Raw genomic sequence first — 18,981 nt, forward strand, 5'->3', positions numbered from 1 at the left:
ATTATTTTCCTAAGATATATTCCTAGACCTGTTACAAATTATGAACATTTTAATGCTCTTTTTACACATTGCCAAATGGCTTTTCAGAAAGGCTATGCGTATTAATTTTATATTCTCCAACTGCATCCTGATGCCTGTCACACCGCATTCTAACTAGCTTTAGATATTTTCACTTTTAAGAATCTTTGCAGGGGCAACTCATTTTGTTGGTGTTTTTAATTGTGAGATTTGATTGTTTAAATATATTTATTAGCGATTTTTATTTTCTTTATTGCACTTAGGTGTTTTGTCTATTTTTATGAGCTTTTAAAATATTTTAGGAACCAGCTGGCGTTTTTCCAGAGAATCATCAATCACTCTTAAATAAATAAATTTCTGTTGCTACTCAGTCTCGGTCAAACGCAAGTTGCCCATAGGAGAGAAAGTAATAGCCCAGTTGCTATTCATTGTCTATAACTGAGTCCTTGTGACTTTAGGTGTGGAAACAACCTTTTTTGCTCTGCCTCCCACGTGTCCTCTAACATATGACAAGATACACCAGGCGGTGGTTACACAGGCTTCTTGTCCCTCAGTTTTAGCTGCTTTGAAGGATGACTGAATTTTTTTGAGGTGATCCCTGAGTCTTCATGATGAATTTCATAAATACAGTGAAGCCCAGGTTTCAAGTTAGCATCACAAACTTAGCATGAAAACTTAATAGAAATTGGTCCTTTTTTCAGGTGATTACCTTTGTCATAACAGCTGTGGCTATAATAATGGCAATTACAGTTACATTTGTCACAATGTGTCTTATTTTCCTCAGTGTGTGTGTGTGTGTGTGTGTGTGTGTGTGTGTGTGTGTGTAGAAAGAGACATGCTTTTATCTTTTTTCTTAGTCACAGCTACTGAATTTTTTCTTCAATTTTCTTTTGCTGTATTTACCATTAGAAAGTCTTCCTCAAAACACTTAGTCATCATTATCAAAATCTTGACAATCTTCGTGCCTTACCAAGGGATGTATAAGAATCATTATTCTAATGATAAAAAGACTCTTACCTAAACCTGGTAAGAGAAAAAAAAAAATATTTGAAGAACGTCCTAGCATTCGGGAGCTTATGAAAGAATGAAACTCATGTCTGACTGGCAGTGGAGTCAGTATTTTCACAGCTTCATGTAATTTGTGAGTCTGCCTGATATCTTGGTTCAAAATAATCTATCCTATTTCTGATTCTAATAGCAGTAATCTACAGCTGGATGTTAGGAGTATTTCCATAAGGGACTGTTCACCTTTCTCTGTAGAAGAGTTGATAGGTTATCCTGTTGGACCATTTCCACATGTGTGCAAGTCAGTGTAATTATGTTGGTTAGAATGTGGCTTTGATAATACCTTTCTAACTTTGTTCATTTTGATGATAATCTTGTCTTGCTAGTGGTGTTTTACACATCTTCCTTTCAGCCTAGGAACACAATCTTTGCACATGGTGTCTCATAACTTTCTAGTGGAAGATGATGTAGCGTCTTCATTCTATAAATGTAGAAATGGACAGTCACAAGTATAGTATCTTTCCAGATACTGCCTACCAACCAGGTTTCCTTCGTCCCACAGGAGGCCTTTCTCTATTAAACCACATTGCTTTCTTTAAAAACTGCAGTACCTGGACCAGTTGTTTTCTTGCATCCACACAACAGTGCTGAAAAGATTTCCTTTGTAGATCAAATTCTGCCGGATCATGCAGATTCATTCACTCAGTAGGAATTTGTCAAGCCCACTCCATTCTTAAAGCACTCAGGACAAAGATATGCCAAATTTGTCGCTATGATTGGACATACCTACAGGCTGATAATCTCATAAAATTCAAACCTTTTCTGTCAATTTCTACCAATTTTGTGGAGGATGTTTTCCAAGTCTTCTCTCATGAACTAAAAAGCAAGAGAGTTAAATCATGAGATGAATTACTCTTTGGGTGACTGGCATTGTATGTGCCTTTAAATGCTTCCTGTACAAGGTGAATGTTCTTGAAAATATGAAACAACCTGAACGTCTAGAAGTCATTCTTTGAATCTAATCTTATATCCACAGATGTAAAGAAATTAAGTGTAAACATTAATGACTTATTTTCAAATACAGAGGGTGTGCCAAAAATGTATACACATTTTAAGAAAGGAAAAAACTGTATTAAAATTGTAATACTCAATATATACGAATAACAAAAGATGAATACGAGTCAGGTGTATACATTTTTTTGGCACCCTGAGTATATAGATAAGAAGAGAGATATATATTTTTTGTTAGACTTAATCTTGCTGATTAATTTCTTATGTTTGAAAATCTTAGAGTTCAGTAGAAAATATATGCAAGACCCTTCTTATACCTCATGGTAGGACATGTTTTAATAGTCTTTTATTACTTTGAGTTGGGTTTAAAGTCATAACAACCTACTGTGGACCATAAAATATTTTCAGTTAATTTAGGCCTATCTGTGGTCACATCTTGGCTAACCATCTTAATTCTTTGGTATTTGCAATACATCCTACATGAGAAATGGGCTGACCAGAAACAAAACCAAGCAATGAACCAATAGCACAGAGCTGCCATTCAAAAGAGACTGCTGAGGAAAATTTTTAGGGTTGTAATTAGGTCTCCCAAAACATTTCTAGTTGGAACCAGTACCATATTACTTATTGCCAATGGAATAATCATGTAATTTGAAAATTTATTTTATATATAAATAAGTTTTCAGAAACATTGCTGAATTTTTGGCTGCAATACGAACGGTTTTGTGCAAATATTAAATAACGTCCCTATCACACAATATTATATCAGCCAGTAAAGCCAAAGACCATTTGATATTGACAATTACATCAGAATAATATATTAGGTACACGACATGAAATTGACCCTTTCTTAAAATGAGTTTCCAGTAATTTAGCTTAGATTTGCTGTTAGTGAAAGTAGTACACATTTAACTTTCAACTACATCATTTGTATGAAGAATTGAAATGGTGACTGTGAAAAGCTTTCTTTAAATAACATATTCAGTATATTTTTATCTTCACAGAATACAGTTTAAAATCAAGGAATGTTGGCATTATTTTCCATTCACTTAATTTCAATTTGCTTTTAAAAGAAACTCCAGCCTTTAAAGAAATGAAACATAAACCAAATTAATTTTTACAATGTAGTCAGCAATGATTTTTTAAAGGATTTTTGTTTGTTTAGAGAAAATACAGAACTAAGAAAACCATCGTAAAACTTTATAATTGAAGCTTCTTTTTAAATATGCTATTTTTGTGTTAAGTATTTCATCTCTCTGCCTTCATTAGGTGTGTCTCATCGTTAGATATAGAGTTACAAAATAGTTGTAACTTTACAGTTTTTTTGATTAATGATGGCTTGGACTAAAGTTTCATTGGGTAGGATTAACTATGTTTAAAGATGGCAAAATGCCATTATAACATTAATGCCAGAATTTAATGAGAACCAGAAGTTAACTTCAAGGACCTTTATAATTTAATATGAGGGCATGATCATATTCTGATTATTTTACTGTAGTGTCCTATTAAAAATAAATTATTCTTTATCTTTTTTTTGTGATAAAAGGTTTTTCCTCAACAGGTAAGCACCCTACTGTCTTCTTCTCCTACCTGCCGTACTTCTGACTTTATTGTATAGTTCAACAAAAGTTCAATTTTCTCTTCCTGTGAGATACTGTATTAAAGGTGTACAGTGCATGTACATTTCTGTAAAATGCAGGTGATCGTGAAAGCTATTTTTTGTTCTAAAAATCCAATGATTCCTTTGTGTTTATTCTATGTGTTTAGAACCCAAAGAAAACAGTGGACATAAAGCAAAAGGTCTATGTTCCTTATTTTTTTTCTTACTATCTTATGTATACATACTTGCAAAGAAGTGCCTCTATCTTATAAAGCCTGTAATCCATAACCATAAGATGTAAGAAGTAAAATACAGCAGAGGCAAAGGGAAAACTGTCTCGTAAAGGTCCTGATAGAAGAAAACCTCAACGATTTAGCTTGTGGTCTGAGCTTCCTAGTGACTAAAGCGAAGAGGAGAAATAGGATAACATGGTGTGATTTTCTGGTAGTATGACACATACCACCAGTTCTTCAAAAACAAGCTTTTCTCTTGCTCTCAGTTAATCATAAGAACAACTTGTCTAGGGGATTTCTATAAGAAGCTCTAAGCCACATAATGAATGATGTCCTCATGAATTTTTATAGAAAATAAAGAAGTGTTCTACATATGTCATTTCATATAATGGGCTTTGGAGAACATGGAGGGAATAATGTTAAAAGCAAGACATTTGTTTCTCCCATAGGGCAGGGAGAGGGGAGTTTGAAACTTCTGGTATATTTACTGTAGATAGATGCTTATTTTCTTTTGACCCACTGACATGTGGAGCAGTAGAAAGATGTAAAGATGTCTAGTGAAGGGTAGCATTGTTAAAGGTAGGAGGGGAAAAATGGAATTTTTGTGGCAGGATGATATTTGCAAGACTGATCAGGCCGCTGGGAGGTTTTTAAATATGCCAGTTCCCTGTAACAGGAAGATCAGTCTCTGTTTTAGACAGCATATCCAATTTAGTAAATTATTATTATTCCATCAAAATTAATGTGAACAATTTTCTCTTTGAGGCTGCTTTTTCCATAGGTGATGTTTTCCAGATGGGCTTTGTGTAAAACTCTTAATGTTTTATGTTTTCTTTCCTCGAGAAAGAGCCTTTTCTGACATGTCTTCATTTCTTTCTCTCTCCTCCATTGTAGGGAAGAGAGCGCCAAAGCCCAAGGAGAGGAAGAACAAGAAGAAGAAGAGAAAGCTGATAGACAGAGCCCAGGAGCAACACAGTGTCTTCCTAGCTACCGACAGGGCTAACCAGTAAAATCAGACACCTCGGGTGGATTTGGGGGGTTTTTGTTTTTGCAAACGTGCACAAAGCTACTCTCCACTCCCGGACACTGGTGTGCGGTATTTGTGCTGCTCTGACCAGTATCTGTTCCCAGTAACATTGTGAAAGGAGGAACCACGAGTGTGGTCTCTGTTATTTATGCTTTGATTTGCATCTGGAGACTGTGAAGGGGGGAACTTATGACCTGAATCAATGGAAGCAGGAGTTAGTGTACAGCATGGGACTTGGCTGCTATGTGCCAAGAGATCCTGGCACCACCACGGAGAGGCAAGAGGTGTGAGGCTGCAGACCACCATTGGAGAAAGGACGTGTGCATATTTATGGGAAAGAAGATGCTCAGCAGGCAAAGTGCTATTTCACTTGTGCCCTTTATTTCTCACATTGTGCACTGTCAAGGAGAAATGTATGTGGTTATCTGCTTAGTGTTACCACATGTTGTTCTCAGCATCTGTTACCTTCAAACTGTTGTGTGATGAAACTGCTTTTAGCTGGGGCGATTCTACAGGAATTCCTGCTCCGTTTCACAGCGGCTCAACTATGTACATATTCTGCTGGGGCGACGTATAAACCTCTTATTTACTGTATATTTATGCTCTCTTCTGTGTATCAAGTCATACCTGATTAATATGATGTCACTTTGTTTTTAGTGGTTCCTAACCATTGTCCGGTAAATGACTGTTCTAGTTTTGCGAATTGACAAATGTTTTGTTGCCCCCTTAGAACTTTGCTTTTCTTTGTGGGCTTATTTCTCATTGTAACAATAGGATAAGCTAGTTTGTACATAGGGTCAAATGACCGGTGTCAAAGAATTTGAATATCGGTAGACCTTCCCCAGGCCATGTCTCCTCACACAGATAAAGCAGCATGTGGCGTCTGGCAGTGAGAAGCCCCAACTCCCTTTGAGTCTACGATGTGATGACTTAGGAAACACAACTGAAAATACATGAGGAATCACATGCAGCCACTTGTAGTGCTCATCATGCGATTTCACAGGCCAGCTAGAGAATTTTTCAGACTTTCACTTCGAACTTCAGTATACGTATATGTACTATTGAAAGCAGTCCCCGAGTGACAATGACACGGTACCTACCCGTATTCTTGGGTCACAGTAGAAGTTACATGAGACCATGCGTAGAATTTGAGACAACAGGAGAATTGCTAAACTGCTGGTGAGGTCTCCTTCATATCCAAGACAGACAGGAGCACTGTGGAAACTACCCAGGGGACTTCCAGAGCAGCTGTTTCAAAGCCATCATTGTCCCCTTTGGGGAATCAGTTCTTAAAGGGTTTTCAATTGACTACTTCTAAAACCATCATTCTCTTCCTGGCTGATCCAGAGAATTAGAACAAAAAGAAATAGTGGCAGATTTTTTGGGGGGAGGGGAAACCAAAGCAAGGTATAAAGCCTTTTTTTTCACCTTGCATTGGCAAAACTACCTCTTTAGCATTTTGGTTAACTTTTGAGTCAAAAGCATCTTACCAATAACTATAAATGTCATATACATTGTTTTGAAAATATTATTGCTATGAGATAAGCCATATATAAATGATGTATTCCACTTTAGGGTTCACATTTAATCCTAAAGTGTTCCCTTCCTTTCACATCTATTTACTAAGCAGGGAGGAGGCTCTTTATCGGTAATACATCAATACCTGTTCTGTTTCTGGGATGTTCTTTTCATGCATTAAAACACTTCAAAAGTATTTGTGGAAATTTTTTCTTTAGAGATATATTTAGGGAAAAAAGCAACTTTAAAGTTCTACCCCCAAATGATGGTCTTAAAAAAAAAAAATCAGACAAAAGTTTTTTAAAACCTATGTTAATAACTACATCTAGTGAGGTACTCACCAGTTTAGCTGTAAACTACACTATAGTAGAGTGGTTAAGACGACCTGAGTTCCGGTCCAGACTCAGAATACCCTGGAGGCAAATTACTTAACCTCTCCAGGTCTCAGTTTTTTCATCTGTAAAATGGAAGTAACACTATTATCTACATAGAGGGCTGTGTTTTAAGGACTAAATTAAGTAAAACATGTATAAATTAGTAAAATATGTTTTAAGGATTAAGCCAGGTAAAATGTATAAAATATGGTCAACACAGCATGATATATACTAAGCATTACACAGGTTGTTACCTATTACTTTTAATTACCACTGTCCTTGGCTATTTTATTTAAAAAAAAATTCATTTCTCTTTATCAACAAAATAGAATATATGTCTGGAAACAGCAGTCCCCTTCAATCTATTCCTGATGCCTGGACATTATTTGCTCAAACTTCTATTCTTATGGGAATTGATTTACAACTATAGCCAACACATATTGTAGTGTAATTGACAGCTTCAGGAGAGTTATGCAAAGAAGATCTGATGGTTTTCCATAAGTAGCTATACCATTCCAGTACGTGATACAATGTATATAAATAGGATATATGAAATTGGTTTTCTTCCCAATATTTTCAAGTAGCTTAGCATCGACTTTCTCAATTAAGAAGTTTGAGTGGGGAATGGGTGAAATGGGAGAAGATGATCAAAAGGTACAAACTTCCAGTTATAAATAACTCACGGGAATCTAATAGTATACAGCATGTTGAGTGTATTACATACCATGTTTCCCCCAAAATAAGACTGGATCTTATATTAATTTTTGCTCCAAAAGACGCAGTAGGGCTTATGTTCAGGGGATGTCAGCTTGAAAAATCATGCTAGGGCTTATTTTCCAGTTAGGTCTTATTTTCGGGGAAACACGGTATTTGAAAGTTGCTAAGAATAAGTTTTACATGGCCTCATGATGAGAAATGAAAATTTGACAGATCAGCACTTAGGAAAAGCCCATTCATGAATATGTCTTTGTTCTTTTTCAAGATGCTAATATCAGTCACTGTAAATGGAATTTTCACGTTTTGCTAGAGACATGTGGAGAAAAACTAATACGCAGCATTAAGTATGTGATTTCTATAAAGGTGATATGTGATTCCATCTCCAACTTTTTTTTTCTTTTTTTTAAAGGGGAGTTGTGAGTAGGTGAGAGAATAAAAATAAATAATACTTCTGTTCATTTCAGAGAAGTTTATACACAGTGCATACTACTTGATAACACCATGTTAGAAAAGGCAGGATTAGAAACCCTAAAAATGCATCTGTATCTCGACCAACCTCATTGTCCTCCCTCTTCTTTCAAGAGGGATAACTGTTCTTCTTATACATCTGATCCCATTCCTTCTTCCTTTTTTGGGATCTTCAGTATTCGTGCCTTTGGTCTCTTCAACCCTTCCTCTCCCTCCTACTTAAGGTATTCTTTCTTTCAAGGTCTTTATTGTCCAATATCCTGAAAAAGTAACTTACATTCATTGATGGCTTCAAATTTCTCCCATTCTCATCTTAACTCATCCATAATCTTGTTTCTTCCCCACCACTGTATTGTAATTGTTCTGACACAAACAGCAATGATGTTCTCCTAAATTCAAAGTAAAAGTTTCTTATTCCCTCAATCCTTTTGTATGTGTCCTAGCTGCTATTTCCACTGAGTCTGACTCTATTGTTCTCTTTCCTTTAGGAATTTTGTTTCTCATTTGGCTTCTGCGACATTCCTAACCTGGGTTTCCTAATTTTCTGGCTATTTCTTTTCAGTCCTCTTCTCTTTCTTGGCCCAAATTAAAAATATGGACATTTCAGGGGTTAGCCCACTATTTAATTTTTTGGTTTAATCTTTTCATTTCCTCACCCCACCTGGGAAATCTAACCTTATGGCTTCAGATACCACTTGCATGTTGTTACCTGCCAAACCAATCCCTGTCACCAGGTCTTTGGTAACTATTTCCAAGCTTCTTCCAAATATCTTGATCAAGGAGACCCACACTTATCTCAAGTACAATCTATTTAAACTTGAATTTATTACTGAATCAGTCAGGGTCCAGTGAAGGACATAAACTAATCTAGGGAATTTAACACTGAGAATTGGTTTCACAGGTGATAAATGAGACAAGAAGCTAGCCTGGGGATGGCAAGAGACTAGCAACAGCAGGAAGCCACTATCACCTATAGGACAAGAGGGATAGCAGGAAGAGGTGAAGTTTCCAGAATCCAGAAGGCATGCCACCCCTAGAACTAGAGCTGAAGTTAGAGCTATGACCACTGAAGAAACTGGAATCAAAGACAGAAAGCTTGTCTGGTGGGAGCTGAAATCTTGGAAAAGATCTGGTCACAATGAGAGATGTTGCCTGAGGCAAAGTGAGAGAGGAAGAAATACCCTGACTTCTCTCCATTTTTCAACCTCCAGTCTTCCACCAGCATCTGATGCCGAGAAACTCAGGGGAAGGCAAGAGCAAAGAAGCAAGTGATCTGCATAATCACCAATATCTGCCGCCCAAACAGTTCCTCTTCCTGCCTTTCCCATTTAATAGCTACTATCTCTACCTACCAGGTTTGTTAAGCAAAGACACCAGTATTCATCATTTACTCTCAGTGTTCCCTACAACTAATCTATTACTAGATTCTAGTGAGTCTGTCTGAGAAAGCTCTGTTGAATTTCTCCCCAGCTCTTCGCTTTCGTTGTCCTAAGTCTGTTTAGTCCTCTCTTCTTCTAAACTGTTCCAATATTATCCTAAATATTCTTGTCCCAGTTTTACTCCAACTTTTCATTTAAATCTCTACCATTTATTTTTCTGTTAATATATTTAGTCTGCTATTCTCTTGTTTAAGTACCATCCTGCTCCTTGTGAAACAAATTATTAAACCTTTTCACATGGAATACAGTGCCTCTCTACCTATATATCTTGTGGAGAACATGAAAAGATGAAATGGATTGGCATAATCATTATTGTAGAATCATCAAGGTTTCCTTTATGGTAAACATATTAGTTGATACACCTTGAATCATGAAGGCAGAGCTATAAGGGAAACTATGGCTTTGAAAATAGGTGATAAACATTAAATCTGATTGAGAGGTGAACAATCTGAAAAAGGTAAAAAAGATTTAGACATTTTGAGTTAATTTTTATATATGGTATCAGAGAGTATAGTTTCATTCTTTTTGCATGAGGCTTTCCATTTTTCCCATTTATTGAAAATGGATTAAAATGAGAATCTATCTGTGTATTAAGTCAGAGAACAATTAAAGAGATTTGTAAAAAATGTAAAAGAATCTACTCTTCTTGAAAAAAAAATTTTTTGAAACTATAGCTATTTTCTATTTTTGTGTTATCTGTTAAATGGAATAGGTTTATTATTTTGAAAGGACTAAATCAATATTTAAAAAAGAAGAAAATGGATTAAAGACAACTAGACGACCTAAAATAATAAAATATATAGAAGAAAACATAGGTACTAAACTTAGGGACCTTGGTCTCAGAGCGATTTTTGTGAACTTGACCCCAAAGGAAAGGGAACTAAAAGCGAAAAAAAAGAAAAGAAGAGAAAGAATAAGACTACATAAAACTAAAAACCTTCTGCATAGCAAAAGAGATCATCAGCAAAACAAAAAGGCAACTGACTGAATGGGAGATTTGCAAGTGATATGTCCAATAAGGGGCTAATATCCAAAATAATATAAAGAACTCATGAAACTCAACAACAAAAAAAACAAACAATCCAATTAAAAAATGGGCAGAGAAACTGAACAGACACATTTCCCAAGAAGACCTACAGATGGTCAATAGATATATGAAAAGTACTCAACTTCACTAGCTATAAAGAAATGAAAATCAAACTCACAAGGAGCTACCACCTCCCAGCTGTTAGAATGGCTATTATGAATAAGACAAAAAATAACAAATGTTGGAGAGGCTGTAGAGAAAAGGGAACCCTCATACACAGTTGGTGGGAATGTAAATTGGTGCAGCCTCTGTGAAAGTCAGTATGGAGTTTCCTTTAAAAATTAAGAATAGACCCAGTAGTCCCTCTCCTGGGTATCTGGCTGAAAAAATTGAAGACTTATCAGTAAAGACATATGTACCCCTGTGTCCACTGCAGCATTATTCACGGTGGCCAAGACAACAACCAAACGTGTTCTTCAACCGATGATTGGATAAAGTTGTGGTACATATACACAATGGAATATTCCTCAGCCATAAGAAAAGATGAAATACTGCCATTTGCGACAACATGGATGATCTTGAAAGTATCACACTAAGGTAGGAAAGGACAAAAACCATAGCAGATTTTACTCACATGTGGAATATTAAACAAAAAGCAACAACTGAACAAATGAAACAAACTCATAGACACAGACAACAGTATGGTGGTTACCAGAGAAGGAGGGGAGGATGAAGAGGGTAAAGGGGGTTCAAATATATGGTGATGGAAGACTAGAATTTGGGTGGTGAACATACAAAGGAATATACAGATGATGTATTATAAGGTTGTACATCTGAAACATATAATGTTATTGACTAATGTTAACCCAACAAATTTAAAAAAATTTAGATCCCATATTAATCTATAATGAATAATTACAGCAAACTGCTATGTACCGCCTCCCCCAGCATTAGAACACATTGCTAATCACCGCTGAAATAAACACAAGTCTCAGAATCCTTCCCAATATAGGTGTTCCAAGGAAACACCACCAACTGATGGGCATGGACAGAGGAGTTATAACCTTTTTGATTCCCAGGTCAATTTCATGCCCTAGGTGGTGATAACTGTCTTCTCTCAGAAACAGTCTTTGGAAAGTCCCATGCAGTATTTCTCTCACCTTTCCACTAAAAAACCTTAAAGACAGAGAAAAATGAATTTATAACTCTGGGATTACAACTGGAAGCAGCCTTATTTCAAATTTGAAATGTCTTTATCCTCCTGATTTTCTGTAAAACTTCATGCAAAGTTTGCATTCTACTCAGTAAAATGGCTGTTTCTTTTTAGATACAAAATTTTTCCCCCAATCTTCAGCATCCCCCCAAAAACCTGGAGTGAAATCTTGTTTCAGGAAGATGTTCCATGTTTATTTGGTCCTATGGCTTCACATACTCCTTGGCACATAGTCACTGGTGCGTAAAGAAATGCATATCCCCGTGTAGGCAGCTCAACATGAGTCCCCTGGTAGTATTCTGAAATTCTCTAATGGCTTAGCCTCCTCCTTGGGCTTTATAATCTCCATGGCTGCATGTGGTCTTGGTGCCCATCCAACTTCTGTTTGAGTCTCTCCCACAGGCTCCTTTTTCTCTTCTTGATAGTTTAGTTATAGGACTCAGCCACAGGCCTTCTTCCCTACGTCTGCTTTGGAGAAGAGAGGTTACAAACATTTCCTTCTGTAAAGGGCCAGAGAGTAAATATTTTAGATTTTACAGGCCACATGATCTCAGTCACAACTACCCAACCATGTCATTATAGCACAAAAGTTGCCATAGACAGCATGTAAATAAATGGGTGTGACTGTATTGCAATAAAACTTTATATACACACTTGAATGTGAATTTGATAGTTTTCACATGTCATGATATATGATTCTTTGGATTTTTTCCCAACCATTTAAAATGTGTTTGGTTGCCATCTGTATAAAAGCAGGTGGCAGTCTGGATTTAGCTGTTAGGGCTTGCTGACCCCTGATACAGAACACAGTTTGTTGGTTCTCTGAGTATCTTTGCAAACTCTGTGAGAGAATGCCTCTAACTCTGCCTTAGCTCTCACACGCCACGTCTGGAGGAATCCAATCAGTGTACCAAATGCCTTTGCCATTTTAACAACCCTGTATGGGGAGAGAAGTCCTAAATTTATATTTCCACTTTGAATATCTCACTCCAATTCTAGTTTTATCTCTTATTTGCTAAAAAAAGAAAAAAAATATTTATTTATGGCCCAAAGCTAAAGCTGAAATAGTAAAAACTCAAAACACAAAATTATTTATTTCTGTGTAAGTTCTCTCCTTTCTAACTTCTTCACTGCAATAAGTAGCACCACTATCTTCTAACATAACAGAGCCCCTGCATTCTAATCGGAGAATCTCATACTTTCCATTTACCTTCTATTTCTTCAACATCAAGACCTTGCTATCCTTTAGCTGTAATTTGTGTCAGTGGTGGACTCTTCCTTTGTCCTAATCTCCACGAAATTAATGCAGTGGACTTATTTTTTAAACATAGCTAAGAAAATTCTTTTAAAATGATTACTTGATTACTCTTATTGGCTTCTTTATTATATTTCTGGGATCCATAGTTCCTCAATTTGCACTCTGTTATCTTGGTACCTTTCCCTTCCTTTATAGTTTGGCTTCCATTTCCTATTTTAGCCTATGAAAATTGAGTATGCACTGAATGCCTTCTAAGAGTAAAACCTTGTAAACACTGATTGCAGTGCCCCTGTTTTCTGCCTCATTCATTTTGGCTGCTAGGCAATTTTTAGATCAATGTTTTATATTATTTTGAGCCCTCTACTATGGAGACAAACTAAGTTATATGATAATGGCAGGAGTGTCAGGGAAGGCACTCTGGGGAGGTGGCCTTTGGTATGAAACTTTAATGATAGGTAGATAAAGATCTGGGAAAGAAGTAGGCCAGACACTGGAAACAACCAGTGCAAAAGTCCTAAGGTACAAACAAGGTCAGCATGATCAAAGTACAGAAAAAAGGGAAGAGTTGCTCAAGTGTAGGCAGAAAGACCATGGGACCAATATGAGGTCAGGAGTATTCAAAGGCAAGGTCATAAAGAGCCATGAAGGCTGTGGAGAAAGCTTGGATTTTAGTCTAAGTGCTTGGAAAATCTTTGGAGGATTTAAGCAGGGGAGTGATGTGATCTAATTCCTTTGCCCTATTCACTGGGGCTGCTATGTGGAAGGTGGATTTTCAGAATGAAGCAGAGAGACCAGGTTATTGCAACAATCGAATATAGATTAAGGAGACTAGGGCTGGTGGGTGGCAGTAAAGAAGAGAAGTGATTGGATTCTGAACATAGTTTGGCAGAAGAGCCCAAAGATTCCCTGATGAGTTGTATGTAGTGGGTAATGGTGAAGGGAAAAAAAGGAAACCCATATGTCTCCTAGGTTTCTTACCCTAAGCAACAGGACATATAAAGATGGGGAAAACTGGAGAATAAAAATATCTATTTTTTACATGCTAAGCTTGAGGTGCCCATTAGCTATCTATGTGGAAATATCAAGTAGGCAACTGGATAAAAATCTGGAGTTTAGGGAAAAGATCAGGACTAGAAATATAGTATTTATGGGATAAATCAGTGTGTAGATGACATTTAGTACCAAGGAACTTTATGGGCTGATCCAGAGAGAGAATGTACAAGAAGGGGAGAAAAGAGACTTCGAGGCGCTTGACCCTTCAATGCTGGCCAGAGGAGGAGACACCAGTAAAGAGACTATCACGAAGGTCCAGGGAGGAAAACCAGGATCAAGTAGTCACTGAGAGTGACCAAAAGCTGGAATTCAAAGCAGACATAGTGTCCTTCCTCTTGTTTTAGAAAATATCAGGAGATGTAAGGGACAATTAGGAAAAATTTGTAATAATTAAGGGGTTTGGTCTTCTCAATTTTTTTCCTTGTTGCACACTCCAAGAGTGAAACTTACCAATGGTTTCTAATCTCCTTGAAAATGGTTTTCATGTAAAAAGAATTTAAAATAAGTCAATGCTTAAAAACGTTGGCAACTACTCTTCACATAAATGTGATAATGATACTTAATTTCAGGTTACCATATCACCTACCAATTTCACCTACATTTATGATGAAATAATTATCTCAATAGCCCTACAAAGAATTTTCCTTTATTTCTTTCAAATTTAATAAACGAAATCAAGTGAACAACAAAACTAGCATTCTGTGAATTATAGGTCCTTGGGTTTGTAATTTTCAACAACGAGGATTTTTAAAACTTGTAATTATTGAGAGACTTTGGTAACAGCTCTCTGATGTAAGAGGATACATGTTTGAACAGAGGTATTACAAACAAATGCACAATCATGACATTTAACTGAAAAGCAAGATAAGTATTAAAAGTATTTTTTCAGGGTTCACTGTATAAAATAGGATAACTAAAGTTTTAGGTACTTGCATTACATTTTTTAATTACATAAACATGTTCTCAATCTTTTTCCCTATCATACATGCTTCTCCCATGTTTAGTCTCTCCTACATCTATCTATCACCTGGAAAAACTGAATGTAGCAGAGACTTCTAGTGCTTACTCATAACTAGATCTTTTTTTTTGGACCCCCAAGCAGCAATCATTTCTCAGTTCTCTTGTAGTCGGGTGAGGCCTCGTGATTGATTTTAACCAAAGGAATCTGGCTGGGAATTATGCGAAAGTGCAGGGCTGAGGCACTTAAGAGCAAGTGTACATTCTGCACAATTTCTTTTCACCTTTGGCTGAGGCCACAAAGGTGGAGCTGCCAGTGGATCTGAGTCATTGTATGGACAAGAGTTGCCTTGGGGGGTTGCCTAATCTAAATCTGACTTTGCATGAACAAGAAATAAAACTTTATTGTATTAAGCCACTGAGGTTCTGGGCTAAGATTTTGTTAACCTTAGTACAACATGACATTACTCTGCAATGGTGTTTTTCAGTTTCCTTTTTCTTGGGATCAAGAAACTATATTATTTATTAGTTAAAACCTGGTCAATAGATAAAAAAAAGCAGAAAAGTCAGAAAGATATCTGACTAGAAAAATTCACTTGCATAAGTTTAGAATTAAAATAATGACATCTACTTTGAATGAAGCCTCATTTTAATGAAGGATATTGGCATTCTGTTGATGGGGAAAAAATAATTTCTCAACCTTTTTCAAAGATTCGTATAGTATTGTTAGATGGCCAAGGGAACAGGTAATCTCCATAGGTTTTTTTCCACATACTTACCCTACGGAACAAGTGTAAGCAACCTATAGAATGTGATCAGTGGGAGGCCAACCAAGATTGAGGCCCCTTGAATTTCCCTGTACTCACAGACACACTGAATGTACAGTTACAAAGAGAGCAATTACCACTATAGAAGATCCAGAAACTAGCTGAGCGACACCTACACATTGGGTGAATGAGAAAATACCCATATTGAAAGGGTGGGAAAGGCTGAGACACACTCTCACAATAAACCCTACCCCGGAACAGTGTCAACTCCCAGCTTCTCCCTAGGGAGGTTAAGTATTTAGACCCCACATTTAGTACCCCAACTTTTAAGAATCCCACATGAGGGAAGGGCCCTCAAAATACCTAGTTTTGAAAGCCAACAAGGCTTGTGTCTAGGAGATTCGGAAGACTGTAGTAAAAAAAAGAACCAGTAGTTAACAGGTGGGAACACTCCTATGGCTCTCCCCCCAGGGCACAGTGCAAAGAGAACAGGCAAAAATTGCCCACGTGCCAGTCTTTCCTTGAAGGAGGTCCACTTGCATACATTTTTTATTCCTGAGGGAAAAGAGTAAAGAAGAGGCAATTTTATTTATAGAAGATATGATTTTATACATAGAAAAATCCACGTGATATAACTTTAAAAAAACCTGAAACTAACATTGTATGTCAATTACATGTCAATTTTTAAAAGTATAAGTATTTGTGAGTATCTTTGCTTCCTAGTTAGAAATTAAGTGAAAAATAAAATCTTATTCACAAAAATGACACCTAAAAAATTCAACAAGAAAAACATGCATAAATATATAAAGAAAACAATGCAAATTTACTGACAAACATAAAATGAGGCCACAATTACATGGGAAAACATACCATACTCCTGAATAGGAAGACTCAAACAGCATAAAGATGTCACTCTTTCAAATGCAATATAAAACCATAATGCTTTTCCAATCAGAATATCAAAGTAGTTTTGTTTTAACTAGTTTCAGGTGTACAAAACAATGTAATAGACATTTACACCCCTCACTATGTGATAACCCCACACCCCAGTCTACTATTCCTCTGACCACGTCATGGACGGTGTAGCTGCCTGACCACTGCACTGTACACCTGAAGCTGAGGCTGAAGAATATTGAATGTCAACTATAATTAAATATAAATACACACACACACACACACACACACACGGAGTGCCAAAAAAAGTGTATACACATTTTAAGAAAGGAAAACACTGTATTAAAATTATACTGATGGTAACCACTTTGAGCACCTCTTATAATTGCAGAAGTCAAAAGTGATTTGTATTCATTTTTTGTTATTGGTATATATGAGTATAGAGTGTTACAATTTGAATAGCTTTTTCCTTTCTTAAAATGTGTATACATTTTTTGGCACTCTCTGTATATTATATATGTGTGTGTGTGTGTGTGTGTGTGCGTATGTATACATTGTATATGTATATACACACACACATTCACACACACACACACACACACACACACACACATACATACACAGGATGTGGAGATGTGGAATACAGCATAGGGGATATAGTCAATGGAATTGTAACAGCCATCTGCATACTTTCCAAACTGCTGCCTGAGGGTGAGGCTTCTAATTTAGGGCCTCCCTGTGATCCTCCCCAGAAACTGGGGAAATAGGAAGACCCCTCTCCCACCTTCTTCCTATAGCCCACTACAAGTATCTTCCTGGAAGGAGCTTGTACACATATCTGGTACCCCAGCTTCTATGACTGCTGCCAGAGAGATGGATCTCTGATTGCCTGACTCTGATAGCAAAAGGGCTTGCATTCACAAGTCACACAGGACTGTAGCCAACAAAGAAGCAGTTCTTAACCAGCTCAGTAGCAACCCCCAGCAGCTATACGCTTGACCCAGCACAGAAGCAGCAGGCAAAAATGTCCATCTCTCAGTTTCTCTTTATAGACTTTTCCAGATGCCACCTTAGGGTCTGGCTTCCAATCAGCTTGCATCTAGGTGCTGAATGCCTTAGGTATACTGATAGGTCCTGGTGCACACTCAACAACTGGGACGCACTAAGAACCAAGAATGTAGCTTGGGCAATCAAAAAGTTTTGAGAGACAAGCAAGAGCTCAGGCTAAGCAGATTGGTGAGATTCATCTCCTACAGAAGAGCACTCTATCAAGACTGGGAGAGGTGGCTGTTTTATCTAATGTGCAGAAGCCAACACAGTCAAGGAAAATAAACAAAAAAATATATATATTCCAAACAAAAGAACATAATTTCCAGAAACAGATTTTAATGAAATGGAGATAAATAATTTACCTGATAGAGAGTTCTAGTGATCATAGAGATGCTCACTGAGGTCAGGAGAAAAATGTGTGACAAAGTGAGAATTTCAACAAAGAGAAAATAAAGTGCCAAACAAATCACAGAACTGAAGAGTACAATTTTTCTCCAACTCTTCTAAAAATTATAAGTGGAGATACCACTTCTAAACTCATTGTACAAGACTAGCATTACCTTATAATAAAACAAGGAAAAGACACTATGAATAAAGAAAATTATAGGACAATATTCCTGATGAACATAGATGCAAAAATTCTCAATGAAACATTAGCAAACTGATTTCAACAGCTCATTAAAAAGATCATGCACCATGATCAAGTGGGATTTATTCCAGGGATGCAAGGAGCGTCTAACATCCACAAATCAATCAATGGGATACACTACATTCACAAAATGAAGGACAAAAATCTTGATAATCTCAATAGATGCAGAAAAAGCACTTGACAAAATTCAATATCCTTTCTTGATAACAATTCATGATAACAAACTGGGTATAGAGGGAACATACTGCAACACAACCAAGGCCATGTATGATAAATTCACAGTTAATGTCATACTCAATGGTGCAAAACTGAAAGTTTTCCTTTAAGATCAGGACCAAGGCAAGCATGTCCACTGTCACGACTGCTATTCCACATAGTACTGAAAGTCCTAGCCAGAACAATTACTCAAGAACAACAATAAAAAAAGGCATACATATTGAACAGGAAGAAGTAAAATTCTCTCTTTACAGATGATATAACATTAAAGATTCCACCAAAATTTTGGGTTCTAAAATATTATAAGTTCTAAATAAAATTTTTAAAAAATTAAATAAATAAAATTTGTTCTAAAATAAGTTCAGTAAAGTTGGAGGATACAAAATCAACATACAAAAATCAGTTGCATTTTTATACACTCATAACAAAGTATAAGAAAGAGAAATTAAGAAAATCTCATCTAAAATAGCAACCAAAAAGAATAAAA

At 36.6% G+C, this 18,981-nt stretch overlaps 1 protein-coding gene across 1 annotated transcript in view; it reads left to right on the forward strand.

Annotated features, from left to right (window-relative positions):
- Positions 1-7,887, forward strand: part of RSPO2 (R-spondin 2) — a 163,058-nt gene extending 155,171 nt beyond the window's left edge. The window contains exon 6 of the mRNA XM_081070225.1: positions 4,762-7,887. Coding sequence (XP_080926351.1) covers positions 4,762-4,877 — 116 coding nt within the window. The 3' untranslated portion in view covers positions 4,878-7,887. The remainder of the gene's footprint in view (positions 1-4,761) is intronic.
- The last annotated feature ends 11,094 nt before the right edge of the window (positions 7,888-18,981 follow it).

The sequence above is a fragment of the Rhinolophus hipposideros genome (assembly GCF_964194185.1).
Source record: "Rhinolophus hipposideros genome assembly, chromosome: 13".
Taxonomy (NCBI): Eukaryota; Metazoa; Chordata; class Mammalia; order Chiroptera; family Rhinolophidae; genus Rhinolophus; species Rhinolophus hipposideros.